This window comes from Xiphophorus hellerii, chromosome 19 (assembly GCF_003331165.1).
Source record: "Xiphophorus hellerii strain 12219 chromosome 19, Xiphophorus_hellerii-4.1, whole genome shotgun sequence".
Lineage (NCBI taxonomy): Eukaryota > Metazoa > Chordata > Actinopteri > Cyprinodontiformes > Poeciliidae > Xiphophorus > Xiphophorus hellerii.
In genome coordinates, this window is record NC_045690.1 from 1345843 (window position 1) to 1368862 (window position 23020).

General features: G+C 44.3%; 1 protein-coding gene across 1 annotated transcript; it reads left to right on the forward strand.

Moving 5' to 3' along the window:
- The first annotated feature begins 1648 nt into the window (after positions 1–1648).
- LOC116709144 (calpain-1 catalytic subunit-like) lies at positions 1649–22380 on the forward strand. Its single transcript, XM_032547498.1, has 22 exons — positions 1649–1773; positions 1947–2195; positions 3400–3469; positions 3780–3898; positions 7604–7737; positions 7805–7979; positions 9048–9122; positions 9241–9326; positions 9925–9999; positions 10102–10262; positions 10732–10883; positions 10962–10973; positions 11057–11265; positions 12294–12339; positions 12450–12518; positions 12592–12649; positions 12732–12793; positions 12880–12948; positions 13929–14007; positions 14277–14393; positions 21818–21870; positions 22023–22380. Exons 2-22 carry the CDS (start codon positions 1959–1961, stop codon positions 22047–22049), a joined length of 2085 nt encoding a protein of 694 aa, XP_032403389.1. The 5' UTR covers positions 1649–1773; positions 1947–1958; the 3' UTR covers positions 22050–22380.
- The last annotated feature ends 640 nt before the right edge of the window (positions 22381–23020 follow it).

Consider the following 23020-nt stretch of genomic DNA (forward strand, 5'->3'; position numbering starts at 1 on the left):
ATATTAAGTGTAACAAATGTTTTGGTATTGAAATAAGCTCATGTCTGTTTTATGAGAGTTTGAAGATATTATATGAAACGTGCAAATTTTTATAATCAAATCTGCTGTTTGACGCCCTGGATCAGAGGTCAGAGGTCAGAAAGCTCTGTGGGCTCAGAAACCAGTTTGAACCAGTTTGAAATGAAACACAGATAGCTGATAAACTTTGGTTCCACTTTCTTGAGTAAAATGTTTCCATAGGAAATGAACATCTATTGTTGGTTTGCTGGGAAAGATCAGGAGGATCAGCAGGATGGATTCATCTTGACCTTGGTAAAACCTGCCTGGTCTCTGGCTGCAAACAGCAACATTACAGCATTAAACACTATGTTGGACCATCAGACAGTAGAAATGCCTGGATATAAAAGGAATGGAGCTAAACCAGCCAATCAGATCACTGGATCTGCCTGAACTGCCACTCAGTGTCTCTGAAGGCGTCTTCATATTCTTGTATTTTTCCAAGGTAATTAATTTCTTCTTTGTGGCTTTGGTTTCTGGAGACTATGTTGAGCTGTTGATGTGATTTTATGCATTTGATTGTTTGAATAAATTCTGGTTGATTGTGAAGTTGAACAGTGACTGCTGTCTTTGTGGTTTCACTTTTACACACGACATTAATGGACTGGGGAGACGAGAGAACGACGAGCAACAGGTAGAAAATGTAAAACTTCTCAACAAGACACAGGAGTAAATAAATCTCCATCCATCTGAGAATGTAGCAGAGCCTAGACGAGGCCAGCAGAGGGCAGCAGAATCAGCATGTGGTCCTGGTTTAGGACTCGCCTGTTTCTAGATGTTTCTGTGGAACAAAACTACAATTATTCCAAAATATTCAAAGAAAAAAGCTGAAAAGCCACAATGCCACTCCAATCGAGCAGCACCATTCATTTCCCTCGGTGCTGTTTGGCTGAACCTCCATGGCCCGAAGGCCAGAACCACCTGGCTGCAGGATCCCCTCAACCTTTGACCCCGATGCCGAGGCAGCAAAGACCCGGGATCAGTTCACCTAATGAACGTCTTGCTTCACAGCCACGTCTTCTTGGCTCTGTCAGAGTCTCAATCTGACCAATCCAAACAGACAACATGGAAAAACAGCTGGATGAGTCTCTGGCAGCTGGAGCCAGAACCAGGCCCTTACACTCCTCACCTCTGCTCTGGAGCCTGCTCACGGTTCCACCATCTTCTCAGCGCCGTTCTGCTGGCATCTAGGAAGAAAATGAGTGCAAGACATTTGGAGGTTAAAAACTCCTTCCTCGACAGTTTTAATCTCTGATGTGCTTCAGGGTTTTCTGCATCTTTTCCAAGAACGCTTTAAGAATCCAGACAAGCGTGTCTGATGGTCCCACACCTGGCTGAGTTTCATGCTGAGGCGCCAACATGTTCACCGACAGAGATTCACTTTACAGAGGAACTGAGGAAGAAGCTGCTTCTGCAGGTGATTCATGCTGTTTGTACGAATAGCTTGGAGAAATTCACCAATCTTTGGCAAATCATTCCAAAAATTTCTGGTTTCATGCATGGCAGACTGTGCTGCTTACTGAGTGTGCAGGTCTGAACGCTGTTCCTCTGGTTTCACCTCCATCCAATGGCAGCTCAGCTAACGAGTCTGTTGGAGAACAGCCTCAGGCGTCAGCCGCTCTATAAAGGAGCTGCAGCTTCTCCTCAGTCTGCCCCCTCAAACTAGACTCAGAGTCTTCCCAACAGCAACACCAGGTGTGAAGAAACTTTTAAAAGGTAACTCTGACTGCAGGAAGCTGCTTCAGTGAATAGAATGATCTATGAAGTATTTGCTTTAGTGAGAACCGCAGTGAGTGTCAGGGTTATGTGTCCTCATGGGCGCCTCTTCAGTGGATGTTGCTGTTGCTTCGAAGTGATGTGTAGAGGCAGACTGGTTGTGTTTTCTGCAGGACGCTGCAGCCATGCTCGCTCCAGGCGTCTGCATGGACATCATCAGCGCTCGTCACTCTAAAGACGGATATGGAACCGTTTCCAACCCCGAGAAGTTCCTGAACCAGGACTTCCAGCAGCTGAAGGAGTACTGCGTCATCCGCCGGGTGAGGTTCATCGACGACATGTTCCCCCCCGACCACCGCTCCATCGGCAGGGACATCCTGCAGCCGGCCGACCTGGTCCGGGTGGAGTGGGTCAGACCGTCGGTGAGTTCAGGTTCTGAACATGCAGAACGCAGCTGGAGGTCAGAGGTCAGAGGATGTTTACTGAACTAAAGAGGCTGAGGATGAATCAGGTTCAGAGAAGGAGGCCTTCTTTTGATGTATTTTTTAACTGGAAAATAATTCAAAACAAGAAATATAAAAGATAAACTAAACATTTAAAGCAGGAAATTCAGAAGAAATGTAAAAGGGAGGCAAAGTTTCTGCTGCTGGAAGATCCAGAATCCATCATGTTCCTTCTGCTAGATCAGGCCTGCAGGGCCTGAGTCTCTGCTTCATCACCGAGTCACTTAATGAGGTGATTAGCAGAACCGGACCGGACAGAACCGAGGAGGAGATTCAGCTGTTGGACTGGAGCGTGTTGGACCAGGGAGACCTGGATCCCCCTGGTCAGAGGGAAGGAAGAACCTGCTGAGACGCAGGAACCAGAGAGGCTGGAACCGTCCAGAGGCCCATTTAAACTGGGAACAGTGGTTCTGAAGGAAACCCATTTAAACTGGGAACAGTGGTTCTGAAGGAGTGATGGCCAGACTATGGAGGTCCAAGCAGGACTCAGGTTTCATACTCCTTTACTGAAACATCAGAGCAAATATGTGTTGTTTCATAAACACTTCCTGGGGTCTCCAGGTCAAAGGTCACAGCAAACTGTTGGTCAGTGAACTAAACAGAAACAGAAAGCTAAGCAGAAGAAATGAGCTGAATGCTCTTAAAGTTTGATGCCTTTAAATGAATAAAGGTCACAAAACGTTTCTGAAAGATGAGCTTTAAAGAAAAGCTGCTGTTAGATGTTCTGCTCATCCTGGTTCTGGATGTTTGTTCCTGTTCAAAACGAGTCATTTCTGTCCACTGTCACCACATGCTTGCTGAGGAGGACGGGATGTTAGAAACGATGGCTTCCTTTGATATAACACACAACAATAACAGATAATAACTTTGATAAACTCCATGCGACTGCATCCTGTTATATCCAGGATTAAACTGGACAGTAGTGAGCAGAATGTGAATATGAATATATTCTCTGTATAGAATATGTGAAACCAAAATACTCCAACTTGTCTTGAATTTGTCCAGCTGTAGTCATGCTGTTTGGTTGCTCTGTCAGTGAATCTGTCCAGTCTTGCTGAGTTTGATCTCCTGTTATCAGAGCTGCTGGCTGCATTCAAATGTCAACTTGTTTGTGCTGTTTCAGAAAATAGTTCCCAACCCTTCCTTCATTGTTGACGGAGTCTCCAGATTTGACTTTGGCCAAGGAATGGTTGGTAAGGAAATCTCTTTAATCTTTCTATAATCTGCCCCTAAAGCAGATTTTTGTTCATGCGAGTTGAGGCAGGAGATGCCGATCAGTGGAATCTGGACATGTTCAAACCGTGTTGAGCATTCCTTCAACACCTCATTAAGTTTATCTTCATCATTTATCAACACCAGCAGGATCCCTCCCTCCGCCGCAGTTTGAACTGTTGTTGCTGAAATGTTTTACACAAGTGAACCTGCCTCGTCTTGCCTTTCAAACGCTACTGCATCCCAACTATTCACAGCTTCATGTTCAGATGTTTTTCTGTTGTTTCCTAGGAAACTGCTGGTTTCTTGCCTCCATCGGAGCGCTGACCTTCCAGGACTTGGTCCTGAAACAAGTCGTTCCTCTTGAGCAAACATTTGATGAAGATTACTGCGGCCTGTTCCACTTCAGGGTTCGTTCCACGTTTTGTTCTCCAACTGGCAAAAACCTGAAATCATGTTTAAGATAACATTATTTACAAACTTATTACACTTATTTCTTCAGATTTAAACTGTTAAACAGGACAGGAAGTGGGTCAAAAACATAAACAGAAGAAAAACATTTGGAAACTCTAATGGCTGCAGATTTTCCAATAATTAATGGAGACAATGATTTCACCACTAATATGTAAAAATATTAGATATTGGACTAAAATATGTGCAAAATAAAATGTGTGTGTTTTTATTTTGTTCATATTGTTCAGAGTTTATGTATGAGAACATCAGTTAATTTTTTACGATCAGATAAGAAAGATCTTTTTTAGGATCCTTTTGGTCCTTTTAATCTAGAAATGATATCTGTACTGGATGTAACTTGAAGCAAACTGTTTACTTTTGAAGAACAGGTTTAACTTTTTGGACCTTACATGGATCTGTGATGATCAGGTTAGTTTTCTGGAAATTTCCAAGAACTGGTGAGTTATTTTGCCGTCCTGCAGGTTAGCTGTTGGAGTGAGCAGCAACTCCAGATTATTGGCACAAAACTTTCCGGTTAATCTCTGGAGTTCGGAAATCTGGACCTTATTTCAGGGATTTAATGAACTTAACAGTACTTCTTAGACTTGAAATGTCACAGAAACTGCAAGTTACTTTATAAAAATTACTTTTCAGACATGTAGATGTACTTTCCAGAGTTTACTGGTTACTTGCTGAACTTGTTGCTGTGAAAGTTCTGGAAAGTTAGGTGGTATTTTTGATCAGATGCCAATAACAGCCTATGAGCTTTAAGAACTCCTCAGAGAGGTTAATAAAGTAAGTTTTTAAAAGTAACCATGTAATCTGTAAGATCCAAAATGTTACAGAAAGGAAGTAAATCGTGACTCACATAGTTTCACTCTGGATCCAGCTGATATCTTTCCAGACCTCACAAGTTACTTTGGTACTTTTCTGGGTTAGCAGATTACTTTTAGAAACATCCAGGCTAGTTTCTAGATTTGACAGATTCATTCCACACAAGTTCCAGAAAGTAACCTGTAGGTTCTGGAAGGTTCTGGAAGGTTCTGGAAGGTGCTTAATGGTGCGTTCACACCAAACATGTTTTGAGCATCAGGCGCGTCTGGTTTACATTCAAAGACTACGTGGAGGAGCGTCCAGGGTCATTGTGGCGCGTTTCAAGCATCTAGCACGGCGTAATTTGAACTGTTTGGAGCGTTTGATGAGTCAAGAGCCTTCAATGCACAACAGGAAAAAAACATTTGGTTTGAAAGTAAACCAAACGCATGAAATGTTAGTTGTAGAGAAAAATGTTGAGTTTTCATGGTTTAAATGAAAAGTTAAACCAGTTAATAATCCGTGTACAATTCAACACAATCCACCAGATTTTGACATCCGATTCAGCAACAAGGCGAATTAAGGCAGCTGAAATCAATAAGTATAGTCACTCATGCTCACTTTAAAAACAATAAATAAACAAATAAGTGTTATTTAGAGTAGCATATTAGTACAATAGCACTTTGAGCGCATGCACATTCAAAGTGCGCACGCATCAGACTTGAAGCATCGGACGCAGTTTTTATGCGCGTAACGCTTTTGGTGTGAACGCACCATTACCCAACCAGAGACCAGGACCAGAATAAAACTATGAGGGAAGCGAGTCCAAGTCCAAGTTCAGGTCTAGACCAAAGAAAGACTATTTTCCAGAGCATTGCTGCAGTCGTAATAATGGAGTTGTTGCTACAATTGTTTATGGCAATTTGTCAGCAAACCAGCCCTTAGCAGCTATCCGTCTTGTTGGCCAGCTAGCCCTTAGCAGCTATCCGTCTTGTTGGCCAGCTAGCCCTTAGCAGCTATCCGTCTTGTTGGCCAGCTAGCCCCTAGCAGCTATCCGTCTTGTTGGCCAGCTAGCCTCTAGCAGCTATCCGTCTTGTTGGCCAGCTAGCCCTTAGCAGCTATCCGTCTTGTTGGCCAGCTAGCCCTTAGCAGCTATCCGTCTTGTTGGCCAGCTAGCCCTTAGCAGCTATCCGTCTTGTTGGCCAGCTAGCCCTTAGCAGCTATCCGTCTTGTTGGCCAGCTAGCCCCTAGCAGCTATCCGTCTTGTTGGCCAGCTAGCCTCTAGCAGCTATCCGTCTTGTTGGCCAGCTAGCCCTTAGCAGCTATCCGTCTTGTTGGCCAGCTAGCCCTTAGCAGCTATCCGTCTTGTTGGCCAGCTAGCCTCTAGCAGCTATCCGTCTTGTTGGCCAGCTAGCCCTTAGCAGCTATCCGTCTTGTTGGCCAGCTAGCCCTTAGCAGCTATCCGTCTTGTTGGCCAGCTAGCCCTTAGCAGCTATCCGTCTTGTTGGCCAGCTAGCCCTTAGCAGCTATCCATCTTGTTGGCCAGCTAGCCCTTAGCAGCTGCCAGCTAGCCTCTAGCAGCTATCCGTCTTGTTGGCCAGCTAGCCTCTAGCAGCTGCCAGCTAGCCTCTAGCAGCTATCCGTCTTGTTGGCCAGCTAGCCCTTAGCAGCTATCCGTCTTGTTGGCCAGCTAGCCCTTAGCAGCTGTCCGTCTTGTTGGCCAGCTAGCCCCTAGCAGCTATCCGTCTTGTTGGCCAGCTAGCCCCTAGCAGCTATCCGTCTTGTTGGCCAGCTAGCCCCTAGCAGCTATCCGTCTTGTTGGCCAGCTAGCCCTTAGCAGCTATCCGTCTTGTTGGCCAGCTAGCCCTTAGCAACTATCCGTCTTGTTGGCCAGCTAGCCCCTAGCAGCTATCCGTCTTGTTGGCCAGCTAGCCCTTAGCAGCTATCCGTCTTGTTGGCCAGCTAGCCCCTAGCAGCTATCCGTCTTGTTGGCCAGCTAGCCCTTAGCAGCTATCCGTCTTGTTGGCCAGCTAGCCCCTAGCAGCTATCCGTCTTGTTGGCCAGCTAGCCCTTAGCAGCTATCCGTCTTGTTGGCCAGCTAGCCTCTAGCAGCTATCCGTCTTGTTGGCCAGCTAGCTCCTAGCAGCTATCTGTCTTGTTGGCCAGCTAGCCCCTAGCAGCTATCCGTCTTGTTGGCCAGCTAGCCCTTAGCAGCTATCCGTCTTGTTGGCCAGCTAGCCCTTAGCAGCTATCCGTCTTGTTGGCCAGCTAGCCCTTAGCAGCTATCCGTCTTGTTGGCCAGCTAGCCTCTAGCAGCTATCCGTCTTGTTGGCCAGCTAGCTCCTAGCAGCTATCTGTCTTGTTGGCCAGCTAGCCCCTAGCAGCTATCCGTCTTGTTGGCCAGCTAGCCTCTAGCAGCTATCCGTCTTGTTGGCCAGCTAGCCCCTAGCAGCTATCCGTCTTGTTGGCCAGCTAGCCCCTAGCAGCTATCCGTCTTGTTGGCCAGCTAGCCTCTAGCAGCTATCCGTCTTGTTGGCCAGCTAGCTCCTAGCAGCTATCTGTCTTGTTGGCCAGCTAGCCCCTAGCAGCTATCCGTCTTGTTGGCCAGCTAGCCCTTAGCAGCTATCCGTCTTGTTGGCCAGCTAGCCCCTAGCAGCTCTCCAGACTCTTGAACTGCCACAACATTTAGGTGGACCCTCAGGAGTTCCAACACCCACCTAATGCTAACTACAGTAGCTCGTTAGCTGCAGGTGGAGGACTTCAATCCTTCAGAGTTCCTTCAATCTTCTCTGGAAAATCTTCCTCTCAATATTTAGTTTCAAAATAACACTGTTTTCTTTACATTTCAGTTCTGGAGGTTTGGAAAATGGGTCGACGTAGTCATTGACGATAAGCTGCCAACAATCAACGGCCAGTTAATTTTTGTCCACTCTAAGAACCCGACTGAGTTCTGGCCCGCTCTGATGGAGAAGGCCTACGCCAAGTACGTGAGCTGCTGATAAAATGTTGCTGCCGACGTGTTTGTGTCTAACCTGGCCCTGCTGTGTCAGGGTCTGTGGCTCCTATGCAGACATGAATGCAGGAACTCCAGTGGAGGCCTTGGTGGACTTCACCGGCGGCGTCCACATGTGTGTGCAGCTGTCTGAGCCGCCTGCAGACCTGTGGGAGCTGATGTGCAGAGCCGGCCAGGCCAAGTCGCTGATGGGCTGCGGGACTCCGCAGGGAGTAAGAGACGATCACACCTCAGCCAACTGCAAACTGAGAAATCCCTCCAGGCTGCGAGTTTGAGCAGATCTGGACCTGCTATAATACACCATAATAACACACAGAGGAACTTGTTCTGGATGTCAGCCAGTTAGAGAAAAACCTGGGGCTGCCACCAACCGACTGTTGATAAAGGATTAATCTGCTGACAGAAAGACGAGGTGAAGGTTTCGTGAGAACTTCCAGGATCCAGGAAGCTCTCAGTTCAGACACGCAGGACTCAGATTTCATCTTTTCACCCCAAGGATAGAAAGATGAGGACAGGACATAAACACTTAATCTACCTTTTTAGAAACAAAGTTAAACAACTGGCTCAGTAATAACATTAAACCCGTCCAAACCTCTCTGACCAATCAGAGGTGGGTTCTCCTCCAGCCGGGTCGCTCCAGCACCAGTCAGCACCGCACAGATTCAGAACTTAAACCTTTTCATCAAACTCACTGGGCAGTTTGTCACTTCAGTTATTAGGAAATATGATGAAACAACTGAAAAAACATAACCAGAAAATTCAAGGCAGAAATGTTGGGCTTCATAATAAACTGTCATATCGGGGGGCGTGCCGTGGCGTAGGGGATGGAGCGACCCACGTTTGGAGGCCTCGAGTCCTCGACGCGGCCGTCGCGGGTTTGACTCCCGGACCCGACGATGTTTGCTGCATGTCTTCCCCCTCTGTCTCCCCCTTTTCTGTCAGCCCACAAAAGAGCCCACACTAGAGCCCACAAAAGACCCCCTGGAGGGGAGGAAAAAACAGCAAAAAACTCTCATATCGGTTAACATTTTGACCAGCTTGATTAGAAGTCGTGTGCAGGTTAGACCTCAGCTCTATCCGGTGGGTTAATCTGGAAGAACAATCTGTCAATCTGCAGATTAACAGCCACTTACACTGAAGCTCTTCAGGTTTTGTTGTTGTAAGACAGAGAAGCTGAAACGTCTCACTGACTGATGGGAGCAGCTGACGTCCAGCTCAGGCTTTATATGACATAATATGTACATTTAATGACTTTAATCCTGAATTTACTCCTTTCTTAGGAGACTTCTGCCAACACTGTCTTACCAAACGGCCTAGTTCAAGGCCACGCCTACGCCGTCACTGGAGTCAAGGAGGTAAAATATGGATTTCAACTGGAACTCCAACATGGAGAGAGTCAGCCTAGTTCAACATGTGAGTGCTGCAGTCAGACCGATCATCTGGTGAGCGCTGTGTCTGCTACCTGTCGGCCAGGTGCTGAGCAGAGCGAAGGCTGAGCGTCTGGTGCGTCTGTGGAACCCCTGGGGCCAAGGAGAGTGGAGCGGAGACTGGAGCGACCGGTGAGAACCAACTCCTCTGTCCTCCATCCTTCATGCCGACAACCTCTGGCCTTTCTGAGTGAAGGAGCAGGATCTCAGGCAGGAAGGGATCTGAGGATGAACTAGCAGACGGATGAAGGGATTAAAGATGGATTCTTCCTGTTCTGGAAGCTTCCCAGGACCACCAGCAGGAGGCGTCCTTTAACAACCACTTTACATCATCAAACTCGGTTTGATCTGTGCAAACATCTACCGTTCCCCAGAGGCTCACAGCAGAAACACACTCAGTTTGGAGTCAACACCGCTCCAGTGGCTCCAAACTGGTTCTGACCCATCAGAAAACCAGCATAGCTCATTGGTTCCCATTTGAAACGGGTTTGATGGTGCTGATGCACCAGTGTCATTATTATCCAGGCAGCGGCCATTACAACATGGCTGCCCTCCCTTAGTGGCTCCATCAGAACCGCACTGACCAAAGTTCTGGGCTCCCTGGTACCGGGCCCAAAGGCTCAGGCTCTGAAGTGAGCTCTGAGTGGAGTGATGATCCGGAGTTGAGGATGTTTGTGGTCATGTTGATCCCACAGAGTTCGGTTCACCTGTTCCTGTTCTGTTCCTGAAGGTCGCCTCTGTGGCAGACGGTGAGTCCTCAGGATCGGGAAACCTGCCTTTCAGTGCGTGAAGACGGCGAGTTCTGGTGAGCTGGACCCGCTTTCTCTGAGCAAACTGCTGAGAATAAACTCTGCTCTTATTGTTTCCCATCACCTCACTCCTGCTGTCACATACTGTCCTTTCCAAGGATGACTCTGCAGGATTTCTGTAAGTTTTACTCTGACCTGGACATCTGCTGCTCGTGTCCGGACTTCCTCGATGGGAGCTCGTCCTGTCACTGGAAATCCTCGTTTTACGAAGGCCGATGGGTCGCAGGGATCTCAGCTGGAGGCTGCATGAATCACCCTGGTACGAAGAAAAAATTAAAATGAAAAAGAAAACAGCACAGGGCCGGTCCAACTCTGGATCGGTTCAACCTGCTGTCAGACGGTCAGGGTACTGTTAGCTTTGGGTAAAGGAAAACACAGAAAAAATAAGGAAAACACAGAAAAAATAAGGAAAACACAGAAAAAATAAGGAAAACACAGAAAAAATAAGGAAAACACAGAAAAAATGAAAAAGTAGGGAAAATGATAAAAAGAGAAAGGAGAACAAAACAGAAAAAACAATGTAAAGAAAAAAGAAGGACATGAAGAAAAGAGGAAAAATGTGGAAAAAAGATAAAATGGAGGAAAATGTGATTCAATAATTTAGAAAGAGGTTTTATTGAGCCTTAAAGTGAATTAAACTGATGACTGAATCAGCTTCCCGGGGATGAAATTGGGATTTCTTCATCCTACTGGTGGCGTTCACGGAGGTCTTCCTCGTTTCCTCCCAGGGACCTTCTGGACCAATCCGCAGTACCGGGTGCAGGTTGCAGGCTCAGACAGTCAGGGTGAGAAGAACATGCTGGTGTCTCTCATGCAGAAGCCGGACAAGAGGAACAGGCGGCTGGTCCAGAACCTCCACATAGGCTTCTCTGTGTTTGAGGTGAGCGCCGTCTTCCTGCCGCCGTCTTTGATTCATCTGATGCTTTCTAATCCGCTTCATCTTCTGCTTTTCTTCAAGGTGCCTAAAGAAGTAAGTGTTGTTGTTTCACCTGCCAGTACTGAGCAGCTGACGCTGTAAAAAATGACTTAAAGTAATAAGTTGCCCCGCTGCAGTTCAGGGCTGTGAGGGGGAAATTCACAGCCCATTTCTTCAGCACAAACAAGCCGGTGGCTCAGTTGGAGAACTACCCCAACGCGCGGGAGGTGATGCAGCTGCTGAGCCTGAAGCCCGGAGAGTTCCTGATCGTCCCGTCCACCTACAGCCCCAACGAGACGGCGTCCTTCATCCTCACCGTGCTGTCCAAGACCGAGACACACGTCTAGTAGGTCACAGCTGGGACGGGGCCCAGTACGGTCTGAGGGCCCAGTACGCTCACAGGGACCAGTACGGTCTGAGGGCCCAGTACAGTCACAGGGCCCAGTACGGTCCCAGGGCCCAGTATGGTCACAGGGATCAGTACGGTCACAGGGCCCAGTACGGTCTGAGGGCCCAGTACGGTCACAGGGACCAGTACAGTCCCAGGGATCAGTATGGTCACAGGGCCCAGTACGGACTGAGGGCCCAGTACGCTCACAGGGCCCAGTACAGTCCCAGGGATCAGTATGGTCACAGGGCCCAGTACGGACTGAGGGCCCAGTACGCTCACAGGGCCCAGTACAGTCCCAGGGATCAGTATGGTCACAGGGCCCAGTACTGTCACAGGGCCCAGTACGGTCTGAGGGACCAGTACGCTCACAGGGACCAGTACGGACTGAGGGCCCAGTACGCTCACAGGGCCCAGTACGGTCCCAGGGCCCAGTACGGTCACAGGGATCAGTATGGTCACAGGGCCCAGTACTGTCACAGGGCCCAGTACGGTCTGAGGGACCAGTACGCTCACAGGGACCAGTACGGACTGAGGGCCCAGTACGCTCACAGGGCCCAGTACGGTCCCAGGGCCCAGTACGGTCACAGGGATCAGTATGGTCACAGGGCCCAGTACAGTCACAGGGCCCAGTACGGTCACAGGGCCCAGTACGGTCACAGGGCCCAGTACGGTCTGAGGGCCCAGTATGGTCTGAGGGACCAGTACGGTCACGGGGCCCAGTACGGTCTGAGGGACCAGTACGGTCACTGTGTGGAACAGCCTCAGTGATCTTGGAGACATAATTTATAGCTGCTTATTGCTTCAGTGTTAAAACGTTTATCTCTGTTCGTCCACAGAACGAGAATCCGTAAAGCAGCGTTGCTAATGACGACCAATAATGATTATGAAATATTTTACATCCATCGCTGAGATTAAAATGTTGTCGAATATGCAGAGAGGACCAGTGAAGTTTGTGAAGGTGAATGCTTTGTTTCTCCTGGCAGTGAGAGTTCTGGTGGAAACGACCCGGATCAGGTGGAGACAGAGAAGGTAGGCCCGACTCCCAGGTTCTGCTCGTCTCATTAAATTCAGTCAGACACGCCTCACATTTCGGTCTGAACGGATCCGATACTAAATGGCGCCGTGTCTCCTCCCTGCAGCCCTCTGCTCCGGTCAGCGCAGCGGTGGAAGACAGTAACAGAACCCTGTTCCGACAGTACTCTGACAAGGTGAGGCGCTTTTCACTAGAACACCGTCACTCTGCAGCCGCCGCCAGACCGTCCTTCATTTCTCTTCCTACAGTACGAAGAAGTGGACGCCGAGCAGCTGCAGAGCCTCCTGAACGGCAAAATCCTGAGAGGTTTGGACCGAGCCTCCATCGCAGGGTCACAGGTCACAGGGTCACCTGCACCACTCTCACTCCTTGCTCTGTTTTCACCCAGGTGACCTGAAGTCTGGCGGCTTCAGCACCGACGCCTGCCGCAGCATGGTGGCCCTCATGGACGTATCCTCCACCCGAACTCCCCACAACATGTCTGACCTTTAACCCCTGCCTCTGAATGAGCGTACCTTAACGAACTGATCAAACAGACATCCATCACTGGGAAGCTGAACAGTGAGGAATTTGTCAGTTTGTGGAGGAAGATTGTCTCGTACAAGGTGAGAGCAGTGAAGTATTTACCACACAACATGTCAAACTGCTGCTTTTCAGCCGTTACTCACTAAAAACATCCAGTTAAGTTTAATGGATAAAGAAGGACGTTTCTGATAATTTATTATGAGGTTACAGAGACAAACTAGAGCTTCGTGGATCATAATCACTAACAGCCACAGGCCGGCGGACCGACCGCTTTACGCTATAAAATAACAGAACCTAAAGATTGAGCTGCCAAACTGGTTAACACACCGACATTTACAGGGTCATAATCAGATCAGAATGGAAACAACGAACATCAGACATTCAGTCCAACATCATTTCTCTGTGCAAATTATTCCTTAGCACACAAAAAGGAATAGGACACAACACCAAACACATGGACATTTTAGACAAATGTGATGTTAAAATCAATCAACAAATAGAAACTTAACGACTTATCTGCTACCTTTATAAACACAAATAATACAGAAGTCAAATAATACCTGAGAATTAAAAATAAAATGTCTAAATATAAAATACATAACTTCTCCTTTGCTAGTGAAAACACAGGTGAAATACTGTGTGGTGTGAATGAGAGGAACGCTGACATGTCCTGATATCTGCCTGGATTCTGAAATAGGAAATAATAATAACATATATACACATAACCTACATCTTAACTCGAGTCGAGCAAATCTCAATCTCGTTGTAATCTGTTGATGACAATGACAATAAATCTTATCTTATCTTATAATCTCTCCTTCCCTGAACAGACGCAGCATCACCATCCTGCTGCCTCTGCTCTCATGTAACATGGAAAGAACAACAACATTAATATTCCTGCTAACAGGGAACATCTGGCTTATGTCCCAGATTTTACATACAACTAGAAAAACACTGGCAGAATGCACCAGTCACAGTAAACGCAGGAAAACAGTAAGATAGTTTCACCCGTTGGTAGTTTGCAGATCCAGACAGCTGACTGTCCTCTGTCTTCCTTCAGGACATCTTCTCTCACTGCGACGTCTCTCAGACGGGGACGCTGTCGCTCAGCGAGCTGAGGAAGGCCATCATGGCTTCAGGTCAACAAGGTTTTATTTATCCTGGATTCACAGCACAGTGTTATTAGCTCACACCCGGCCTCATGTACAAGCCTGCATTAGTTTTCAAACAAGCCACAGTCAACCCCACATTCCCCCAGAACCCAGTATGCTGTGACCAAATGTAAATTCAAAGTGAAACTCATAAAATCATCAGTTTAAGCTTAATGTTTCTGACTGTTAGCCGTAGCTTAGTGCTCAGCAGGTCTGAGGCTGACAAAAGCTCTGACAGATTTTGCCCTGTTGCACAGGAAAGACGATCAGTGACGGCATGCTGAACATCATGGCTCTGCGCTACGGCGCCTCCTCTGGATTCATAACGCTGGAGAACTTCATCGCTTTGGCCCTTCGATTTGACCGCATGTACCGTAAGCATCTGATCAGAGGACATGGTGCTGGTGATGGCTGCTTATCGCCAAACCAAAACCTAAGTAGAGTGTGCAGCCAGATCTGGAGTTTGGGATTTTACTGCTGCTGAAGATCCTGATAAACGAGGCTAGTTGTGTGTTAAGCAGAGAAATTATACTCAAGCAAGAGTAAAATGATCAACTATTTAATATTTAAGAATTACATAGGAGTCACGTGGGCAGGCGAACAAGATGGCAGCTGGCTAACGGCTCTCCGTTTCCCGACATGTAATTAGACGACGATACTGTAGTAAGGGGCTCTTATTTGATACCGTTCTCAGCAAGTGAGGGAGCAGTATAGGCTTGTGGACTTCTTTTTGGGGAAAAAAGTACTTTAATCCTGCAATGGCCGCAACGAAACACTCAAAGAGTATAGGCCGCATGTCGACCCGTCACATCCCTCCACATGAGGAAGAACAGGGGGAAACACCTCCTCCTCCTAATATAACGAATTTGTTCTCGGAAGTGGTTAAAATGAGTAACATGCTACAAAGCGTAGCTGCTGATGTCTCCACAATAAAGCAGACGACGTCAGAACTGAATGCAGCGGTGGCTGCAATGCAAGAAAGGCTAACGGAGGCTGAAACACGTATCTCCCGCTTGGAGGACACTTCGGAGCGGCTGCACACCGCAGCTGGTGAGAGAAGCAAGCTAATGGAAGCCATGCTGGACCGCATGCAAGTTCTCAAAAATCACAGTAAGAGGAATAATGTGAGAGTTATTGGGTTGAAAGAGACTATCGGTACTGATGGGACACTTTTGAGCTGTGTTCGGAAGATGTTAATCGAGGGTCTTGGAGTTCGCGATGACGCCGAGTTCGAGATTGAACGAGCCCACCGGGTCTTCGCACCGTTACCTGACCCGAATCGAGCCCCGAGACCGGTTCTTATTCGATTCCTGAGGCAATCAGCGAGGGACAAGGTGATTATGGCAGCTAAGGAGAAGCGCGGGTTTGAGTGGCAAGGATGCAGGCTATCAGTGTTTCCAGATATGTCTAAAGAACTGGCGGAGAAGAGGAAGGCTTTCACCGCAGTGGAAAAGAAGCTGCAAGAGCGCAACGCTAAATACACCCTGGCGTTTCCAGCCACGCTGCGCCTGAGGTGGAAGGGTAAAAACATAAGTTTCAGCTCGGCGAAAGCAGCAGAGAAGTTTTTCAATGAGGAGAGCCGGGAGGAGAACGAGCAGGGGGAGGACACCCCAAATTCAACTGATTGATGTAATTCCTAGGAACCCATAGAAGATGTTGTGTCTGACTGTTGGGAGGCGGACCTCGCCACCTGTCATCATGAACAGAGAGAAGCAGAGTCCACGGACCTGATAAGGTTTTTTCTCGTAGTTATTCTTTCTTTTTCTTTTTCAGCTGCGGTAGACAGCAGCAATGGAGTAGGTTTTAAGTTTGTTTTTTATGTTGTTTCTATCCGTTTACATGACGGGAATGTTTATTGCCCATGTAAATTGTTTTCATTTTGGCTGGGTGCACTCACAGAGCAGGTTGGGGATCAGGGGACCGGGGTATAGATATATCAGTTCAGAGTGTTTTGTTACAGGTTTAAAACGTGTATCAATCTATAATCTGCAATGACTGGGAAGTATATAAAATTCACATCTTGGAATATTAATGGATGCAGAAATCCAGCCAAAAGGCGCAAAATATTGACGTATTTAAAGACGAATCAAACCGATATAATATTTCTCCAAGAAACTCACCTAAATGAGGGGGAAGAGTCCAAGTTTAAGATGGGTTGGGTAGGACATATTTTTCATAGCTCTCACTCGAGTGCTCGCAATGGAGTAATTATCCTTATTAAGAAAAATATTCAGTTTTCATTGATAAAACAAGCTAATGATACAGAGGGAAGAATAGTTTGCGTCGAAGCAATGCTGGAAGGGGTAAAGGTCATACTCTGCAACATATACGCACCCAATAAGGAGGACCCTAATTTTTTCCACAAAATAAATAGTATATTGGGGGATATGGAAGGACAAATAATATTAGCAGGGGACTTTAATGAAGTTATGGATCCTATACTTGATAAAAGCACACCAAAAGGTTCACTTAGCTCTAAAGGAAGAGATGCAGTCCATATGTTAAAGGAAGATTTGGGTCTAGTAGATGTTTGGAGGTTAATCAATCCGTCTAAAAGAGAGTACACATTTTATTCTCATTGTCACAAATCCTATTCTAGGATCGATCTGTTTTTGGTTTCAAAACTCATAGTAAATAATGTGCGGAGTTGTGATATTAAAACTATTGCACTCACTGACCATGCATCTACGGAATTATGCATAAGATTAGGACTGGGGAATATAAGAGGTTCAAGATGGAGAATGAATGTCTCGATTTTACAGGACAAACTTTTTAAAGAACAGTTGGGGCAGGACCTGAGATACTTTTTTGAAATAAATATTGGCAGTACAGAGAATGTTCAATCTGCATGGGAGGCCTCTAAGGCATTTCTGAGAGGTAAACTTATAGCATACACTTCATGGAAGAAAAAAGAGAGTCTATGTAAAATTCGTAAATTGGAAAGAGAAATCAAACTTAAAGAAAGCAATTTGGCTAGGTGTTATGATGATTTACTTTATCGAGATATTTGTGGGCTTAAGTTTCAGTTAAATGAAATTTATAACAAAAAAGTGGAATATTCTCTATTCAGGTTAAAAACTTCATTTTATGAGGGAGGGGAGAAAACGGGCAAATTATTAGCAAGACAAGTTAAAAAAGAGGATTTTTTTGAACACAATCCCTGCCATTAAACAAGGAGATACTTTAGTAACCTTACCAAAAGACATAAACAATGGCTTCAAACAATATTATGAAACATTGTATACATCTTCAGTGTTTAACGAGACAAACCAAAGAGAAAGTGATGCTTTTCTCTCCAAACTCAAGCTACCAAGGCTATCTCAGGAGCATGTAGAGTGGTTGGAAGCACCAATTACTGAAGAGGAGATTAGGAAGGCAATCTCAGCGATGAAGGTGGGGAAATCCCCCGGGTATGATGGTATTCCATCAGAATACTACAAGGAGTATATAGATATTCTTGCTCCAGTGTTACAAAAGGTCTATCAAGAGATCTTTGAGAGAGGACAGCTGCCTCCTACTTTTAATGAAGCTCTGATATCCTTGATTCCAAAAAAGGATAGGGATAGCACGGACCCGGCAAATTATAGGCCAATTAGCTTATTAAATGTAGACTGTAAAATATTAACCAAGGCGCTGGCTGTGCTCTTACAACAAGTCCTTCCTAGTATTATTCATCAGAATCAGACAGGCTTTATGAAAACCTGCTCCTCCTCTGATAACATTAGAAAATTGTTACATCTGATGTGGTTGAGTCAGTCAAAGGAGGAGCCAGTCGTTGCTATCTCCTTAGATGCGGAGAAGGCGTTTGATAAAGTGGAATGGAGCTTTCTTTTTTCGGCTCTCTCAAATTTTGGATTTGGACCCTCTTTTATTAAATGGGTCAAAATATTGTATAAAGAACCAAAGGCTGCTGTCATAACCAATGGCACCATTTCATCCTTTTATAACTTATCACGGGGGACCCGTCAGGGTTGTTCTCTCAGTCCATTATTATTCATCATGTTTATTGAAACTTTAGCAGTGAGCATTAGGATAAATAAGGACATCAAAGGAATATTATGGGGACAACAAGAACACAAACTGCTTTTATATGCAGACGATATTTTATCACTTATAACTAGGCCTGTCGCGATAAACGATAAATCGATTAATCGTACGATAAATTAAAACTATCGACGTCATTTTAATTATCGGCTTTATCGTCTCTTCCGGCCTTTTTCTCTTTCTGTTAATGACACTGAATGAAAAAAGGCTCAACTCCGGTGCTCTCCACTGACCCTCCTTCCTCATTTCCTCAGTGTAAAGCCCAGCGCACACGACACGATCTTAGAGCTGTCGGCCGATTGTCGGCCCATTTTCAAAACCTGACAGACCCAAACATTACCCGACAGAAATCCTAGGTATAACGGTTCCATCGGGTTCGGTCCTGCCGTGTGGTGTCCAACAATGGGCACAAAATAATGGCTACAAGTTCAGTGAACTAATTTTAAAACCAGGCATTAATCAATGCTTTACTACAATCTACCTGCAATGCATGTGGCTAGTGTCAGCGTAAAGTCCTGACTGAATGAAAATCATTAGAACCTATTTACGTCACGTTAACGAAGAACAGCTGAAAAGTTACCGGGTTTATCAACTGCGGTAGCAATTTCGCTCCAACTCCTCCTCTTGTCATTTCTATATTCTTTGCATGTTGAATAAACATTAATGTTTATTAATCCACATATCATCTCCAATGTCCGCTGGACTTCAGGTTGCACCGTGTCAGCTGTTTGGGATTCCCCTCCGTAATTTCCCCTCTGAAAAGAGGAGGAGAATCCTGGCTTTCTGATTGGCTGCCTGTCACATTCAACAGGCTGCGTTAAAGATCCCAGTCGGGGAAAAACCTCTGATTTAGAGATCGTAACACACCACACAATCTTAGAAAGACCAACGATCTAAGATTGTTGTAAGGGGAAAAATAGGAGCAAAAAATCATGTAGTGTGAACTATTGCATCAGGTAGTCGATGTGCCCATCTTCTCTATTTAAATCTAATTATTACTGAAGGGCAACATAATATACAGACTTCATAATCTGCAATCTTTTGGTTGAATGCAGTATTTATTTCCACTTTGACTTTATGTTGTTTAGTTTTTTTTTTCAAGTGCGTTTTTTGTTAATGGAGACTGAGAATATATTTTATTTTCGTTTTTGGTTGTTTTGTTTATTTTGTTTATCAGTTCAAGTGTTTAGTGTTCTTTTGAAAATAAAGTGTATCTATCTTTGGCAGGAAATCACATGGATTATTATGTCATTTCCATTACATCAGTGTAAAAAGGTCTTCAAACAATATTATCGTTTATCGCAATAATTTTTGAGACAATTAATCGCTCTGCAAAATTTGCTATCGTGACAGGCCTACTTATAACACATCCGCTTACATCTTTGCCGCACCTGATGGACACTATGCAGATGTATTCGACGGTTTCAGGGTACTCAATAAATTGGGCTAAATCTGAAGCCATGCCATTATCCTCTTTATGCAATTCACACATGGTTAAAGATTTTAAATTCAAATGGGTACCTGAAGGTATGAAGTATCTTGGGATTAGGCTCAGTAGGGAGTTGGAAGCGTTACCTTCACTAAATTTTGATCCGGTGCTCTCAAAAATTAAAACAAATTTTGAAAAGTGGGGGAAGATAAAACTAACATTATGGGGTAAGATTAATGTTATAAAAATGATTACCGCCCCTCAGTTTAATTATCTGCTTATGATGCTTCCTATTACAATTCCACTTGATATTTTTAAAAGGTATGAAAATTTAATTAAACATTTTTTGTGGGAAGGTAAAAGAGCGAGAATAAAATTAGAAAAATTATATGCTCCTAAGGAAAAGGGCGGCCTAGAACTTCCAGATCTTAAGCTCTATTGCTTGTCATTTGAAATGGCAAAACTAGTTAAATATTGGGAAGGTGAGAATGGGCAGGAATGGTTACACATTGAAAGGGATATATGTTTGCCGTTTGACCCTAAACACAAATTATCTCAAAAGATCGACACAACAAACCCAGTTTATGTTCATTCTTGTAAAGTTTGGTCAAAGGTACACAAACTGTTAAAGCTCCCACATCAGGTAGAGCAGTATGCATCTCTCTGGAATAATCCTGAGATATGTATTGGTAAAACACCTGTGTTTTGGAGGCAGTGGCATTCACGTGGCATATGCGTCATTGGTGATTTGTACAAAGATGGACAATTCATGTCCTTCAATGAACTTACTCACACATTTAATTTGGAAGGTAAAGCAAATTTTTGGAAATATCTACAGATGAGACATTGTGTTACCTCAAAATTTAAAAAGATTGTAGAAAATGATATATTGAATTATATTAAGATGCCGCGTGAACGACACGCTGCCTCTCAATTTTATAAGCTGCTAAGTTGTAATCTGAGTGGTGAATCGTCAAATATTAAACTCCTATGGCAAAAAGATTTGAGAAAAGAGTATACAAAAGAAGGATGGTTGAGGGTAATGTCAGAGAGTGGTAAATATGTGAAAGAGGCCAGAAGCAAATTTATACAGTATAAGGTGCTACATAGATATTATCATACACCTACGAGGTTACATAGAATGAAAATAATGTCAAACAATAGGTGTTGGAAATGTAAGAAAGAAGTGGGCACATATTTGCATTGTTTTTGGGACTGCTCTCTGGTTTCACCATTTTGGATTAAAATCTTGGAGGCTCTGAGTTCATGGCTTGGCTCAGAGATCTCTCAGACTCCAGAACTGTGTTTACTGGGAGACCGATCTCAAATGCCAAACACCCCAAAAGGAGCTTTTGCAGTTGTGATGGTCGGTCTGGTGACAGCCTGCAGGATCATCTTAAGACACTGGAAGACCACAAAGTGTCCCGAGCTAAATGAGTGGATTAAATCAATGACGGATACAGCTTCTTATGAAGTCATGCTCAACAACATGGATGGGAACAGGGACATGGAATGGGATAGCTTTTGGGACTCATTGAAAAGAACTATGGCTTCGAGTAATGTATCTGGATGAAGTCTGATTTTCCCAGACAATTACCTTTCTTCTCAACTACTGAATGTTTTTGAATTGACACTGTAATATACATATAATATATGACTGTACCCTGGGTATTGGGGGGCGGGGGTTGGTGCACCAGCCTTTTTTGTTTTTTTTGTTTTTTTGTTTTGTATTTGTGTTTTATGTGAGATAATTTTCAGAAAATCAATAAAAAATTTGAATTACAAAAAAAAAAAAAGAATTACATAGTCAGATGGACCAAGATGTAAAGTTCAGTAGAAATTTTGGTATTTTAAGGAGCAAACTGACAATAATTCATATAAGTAACAAAAAATAACAAAATCAGGCAAAATAAAATGTTTCCAAATCAGTTTTTTTCCAACAAAAAATCTTTTAAACTTTAACAGAAACTGCAGGTGTGTCTGAGTCTGGTGACATTTTGGTTAAAACGTTTAATTTTCATTCGGTGGGTAGAAAATCCAGAAATTTTACTCAAGTAAGAGTAGAGATACTTCATGGTAAAATTACTCAAGTAAAGGTCAAAAGTAATAATACTCCTAAAACTACATTTTTTCAGTAAGGTTACTCAAGTAAATGTAACTAATTATTATCCAGCTCTGGTGTTAGGCTACACTGAAGGAACTAAATATGACACCTTATTTTATCAGACTGGAGTGCCATGAAAACTTCTTTTTAGTAATTCAGTTTATAATTATTTCCTCTTTATTGATCATTATTTCAGTTTCTTCAAATATTTTTCCCTGCAGAAATATTCAGAGAGTTATCTGATGGAGGAGCCGTGACTCTTCGCGAACCAGAGGTAATTAAACTGATTCTTCCTAAGTTTGATTTTTCTCTCTGACTGAACTGTTGCATCTTTACAAACACATGGCAGAAATCAGATCATATTTGGTCTCTGCCTGCCTTACTGATATAAAATAAATTATAATGAACTTAATATATTTCTTCTAGTGGATGAACCTTGTGATATATTCCTAACCTGGAAAAGAAGAGCCGAACAGGAAACGATGGAGCAGAGCGAACGTCTTCTTACGTCACTGACAGCACCGCTGCCCAACGAGTCCGACCCTAACGGAGCATCAGACGGATTTTAGGTTTTGCTGAACATGTTTTTTAAACATTTCTGAAAAAATATCCAGGTCATATTTACTGAAAACATGTAATATGTGAAAGTTTGATGAAAATCCTGACTTTGAGAACATTTATTCACTTAAGAAAGTAATTCCACATTAAGAAATAAATATTGTTTAACAAAATTGCTTGCTTTTCTGATGACAATTCATATAAAATAAAATGTGGTATGAGACCCGTTTCCTTGTGTCCCTAGCATGAACACCAGAGATTGTCTGACACATGTGCATCTTCTCTGACTTTAACTGGACCTTTGAGCTCCTGTCAGGTCCGTCTCAGATGGTTATTTTTCAGCAGCAGATCCTCCAGGTGGCTCTGCTCTGAAACACAGGATGTCTCTGTAGGACATGATACACAGCAACCAACCATGAAACAAGCTACAAACATTACATTTTGTCAAATGCCATCATCAAAATCATCAAGAATAATAATCAAACACACATCAAATTTCTGAAACCAGACAAACACGTTAGTGATTTTAAAAAACTCAAATAAGTTACATATGCTCTAAATATAGCCAAAGCATCTGTTTCATTGATGTAAAAATACTTAAAAACTGCCTAAAATGCCTAAGCATAATTTAATTAATTGGCCAGAGGCCAAAATTTCACATTTTTGTCCATTTCTAAGAGGGACTTGGTGCTGTCAATCATTCTCATAAAGTTGCTGCTCTACCCCGGTTTTCCTGGAACATAAAGTAGTTTCTCTGCTGCTTTAGAAACATGAACATGAGGTTGATTGACAGCACTAAGACCCTCCTCCTGACTGTGTATTATGTTTGGTGTAACGAGCTCTAGTGACCTCGTTACGGGACCAGA

What these genes read in the sequence shown, in the direction of transcription:
- LOC116709144 (XM_032547498.1), top strand. Translation starts at nt 1,959, where the DNA reads ATGCTCGCTCCAGGCGTCTGCATGGACATCATCAGCGCTCGTCACTCT. An exon ending in TGGAGTGGGTCAGACCGTCG is followed by an intron (nt 2,196 to 3,399) that starts GTGAGTTCAGGT and finishes GTGCTGTTTCAG; the next exon opens with AAAATAGTTCCCAACCCTTC. An exon ending in TCGATTTGACCGCATGTACC is followed by an intron (nt 14,394 to 21,817) that starts GTAAGCATCTGA and finishes TTTTCCCTGCAG; the next exon opens with AAATATTCAGAGAGTTATCT.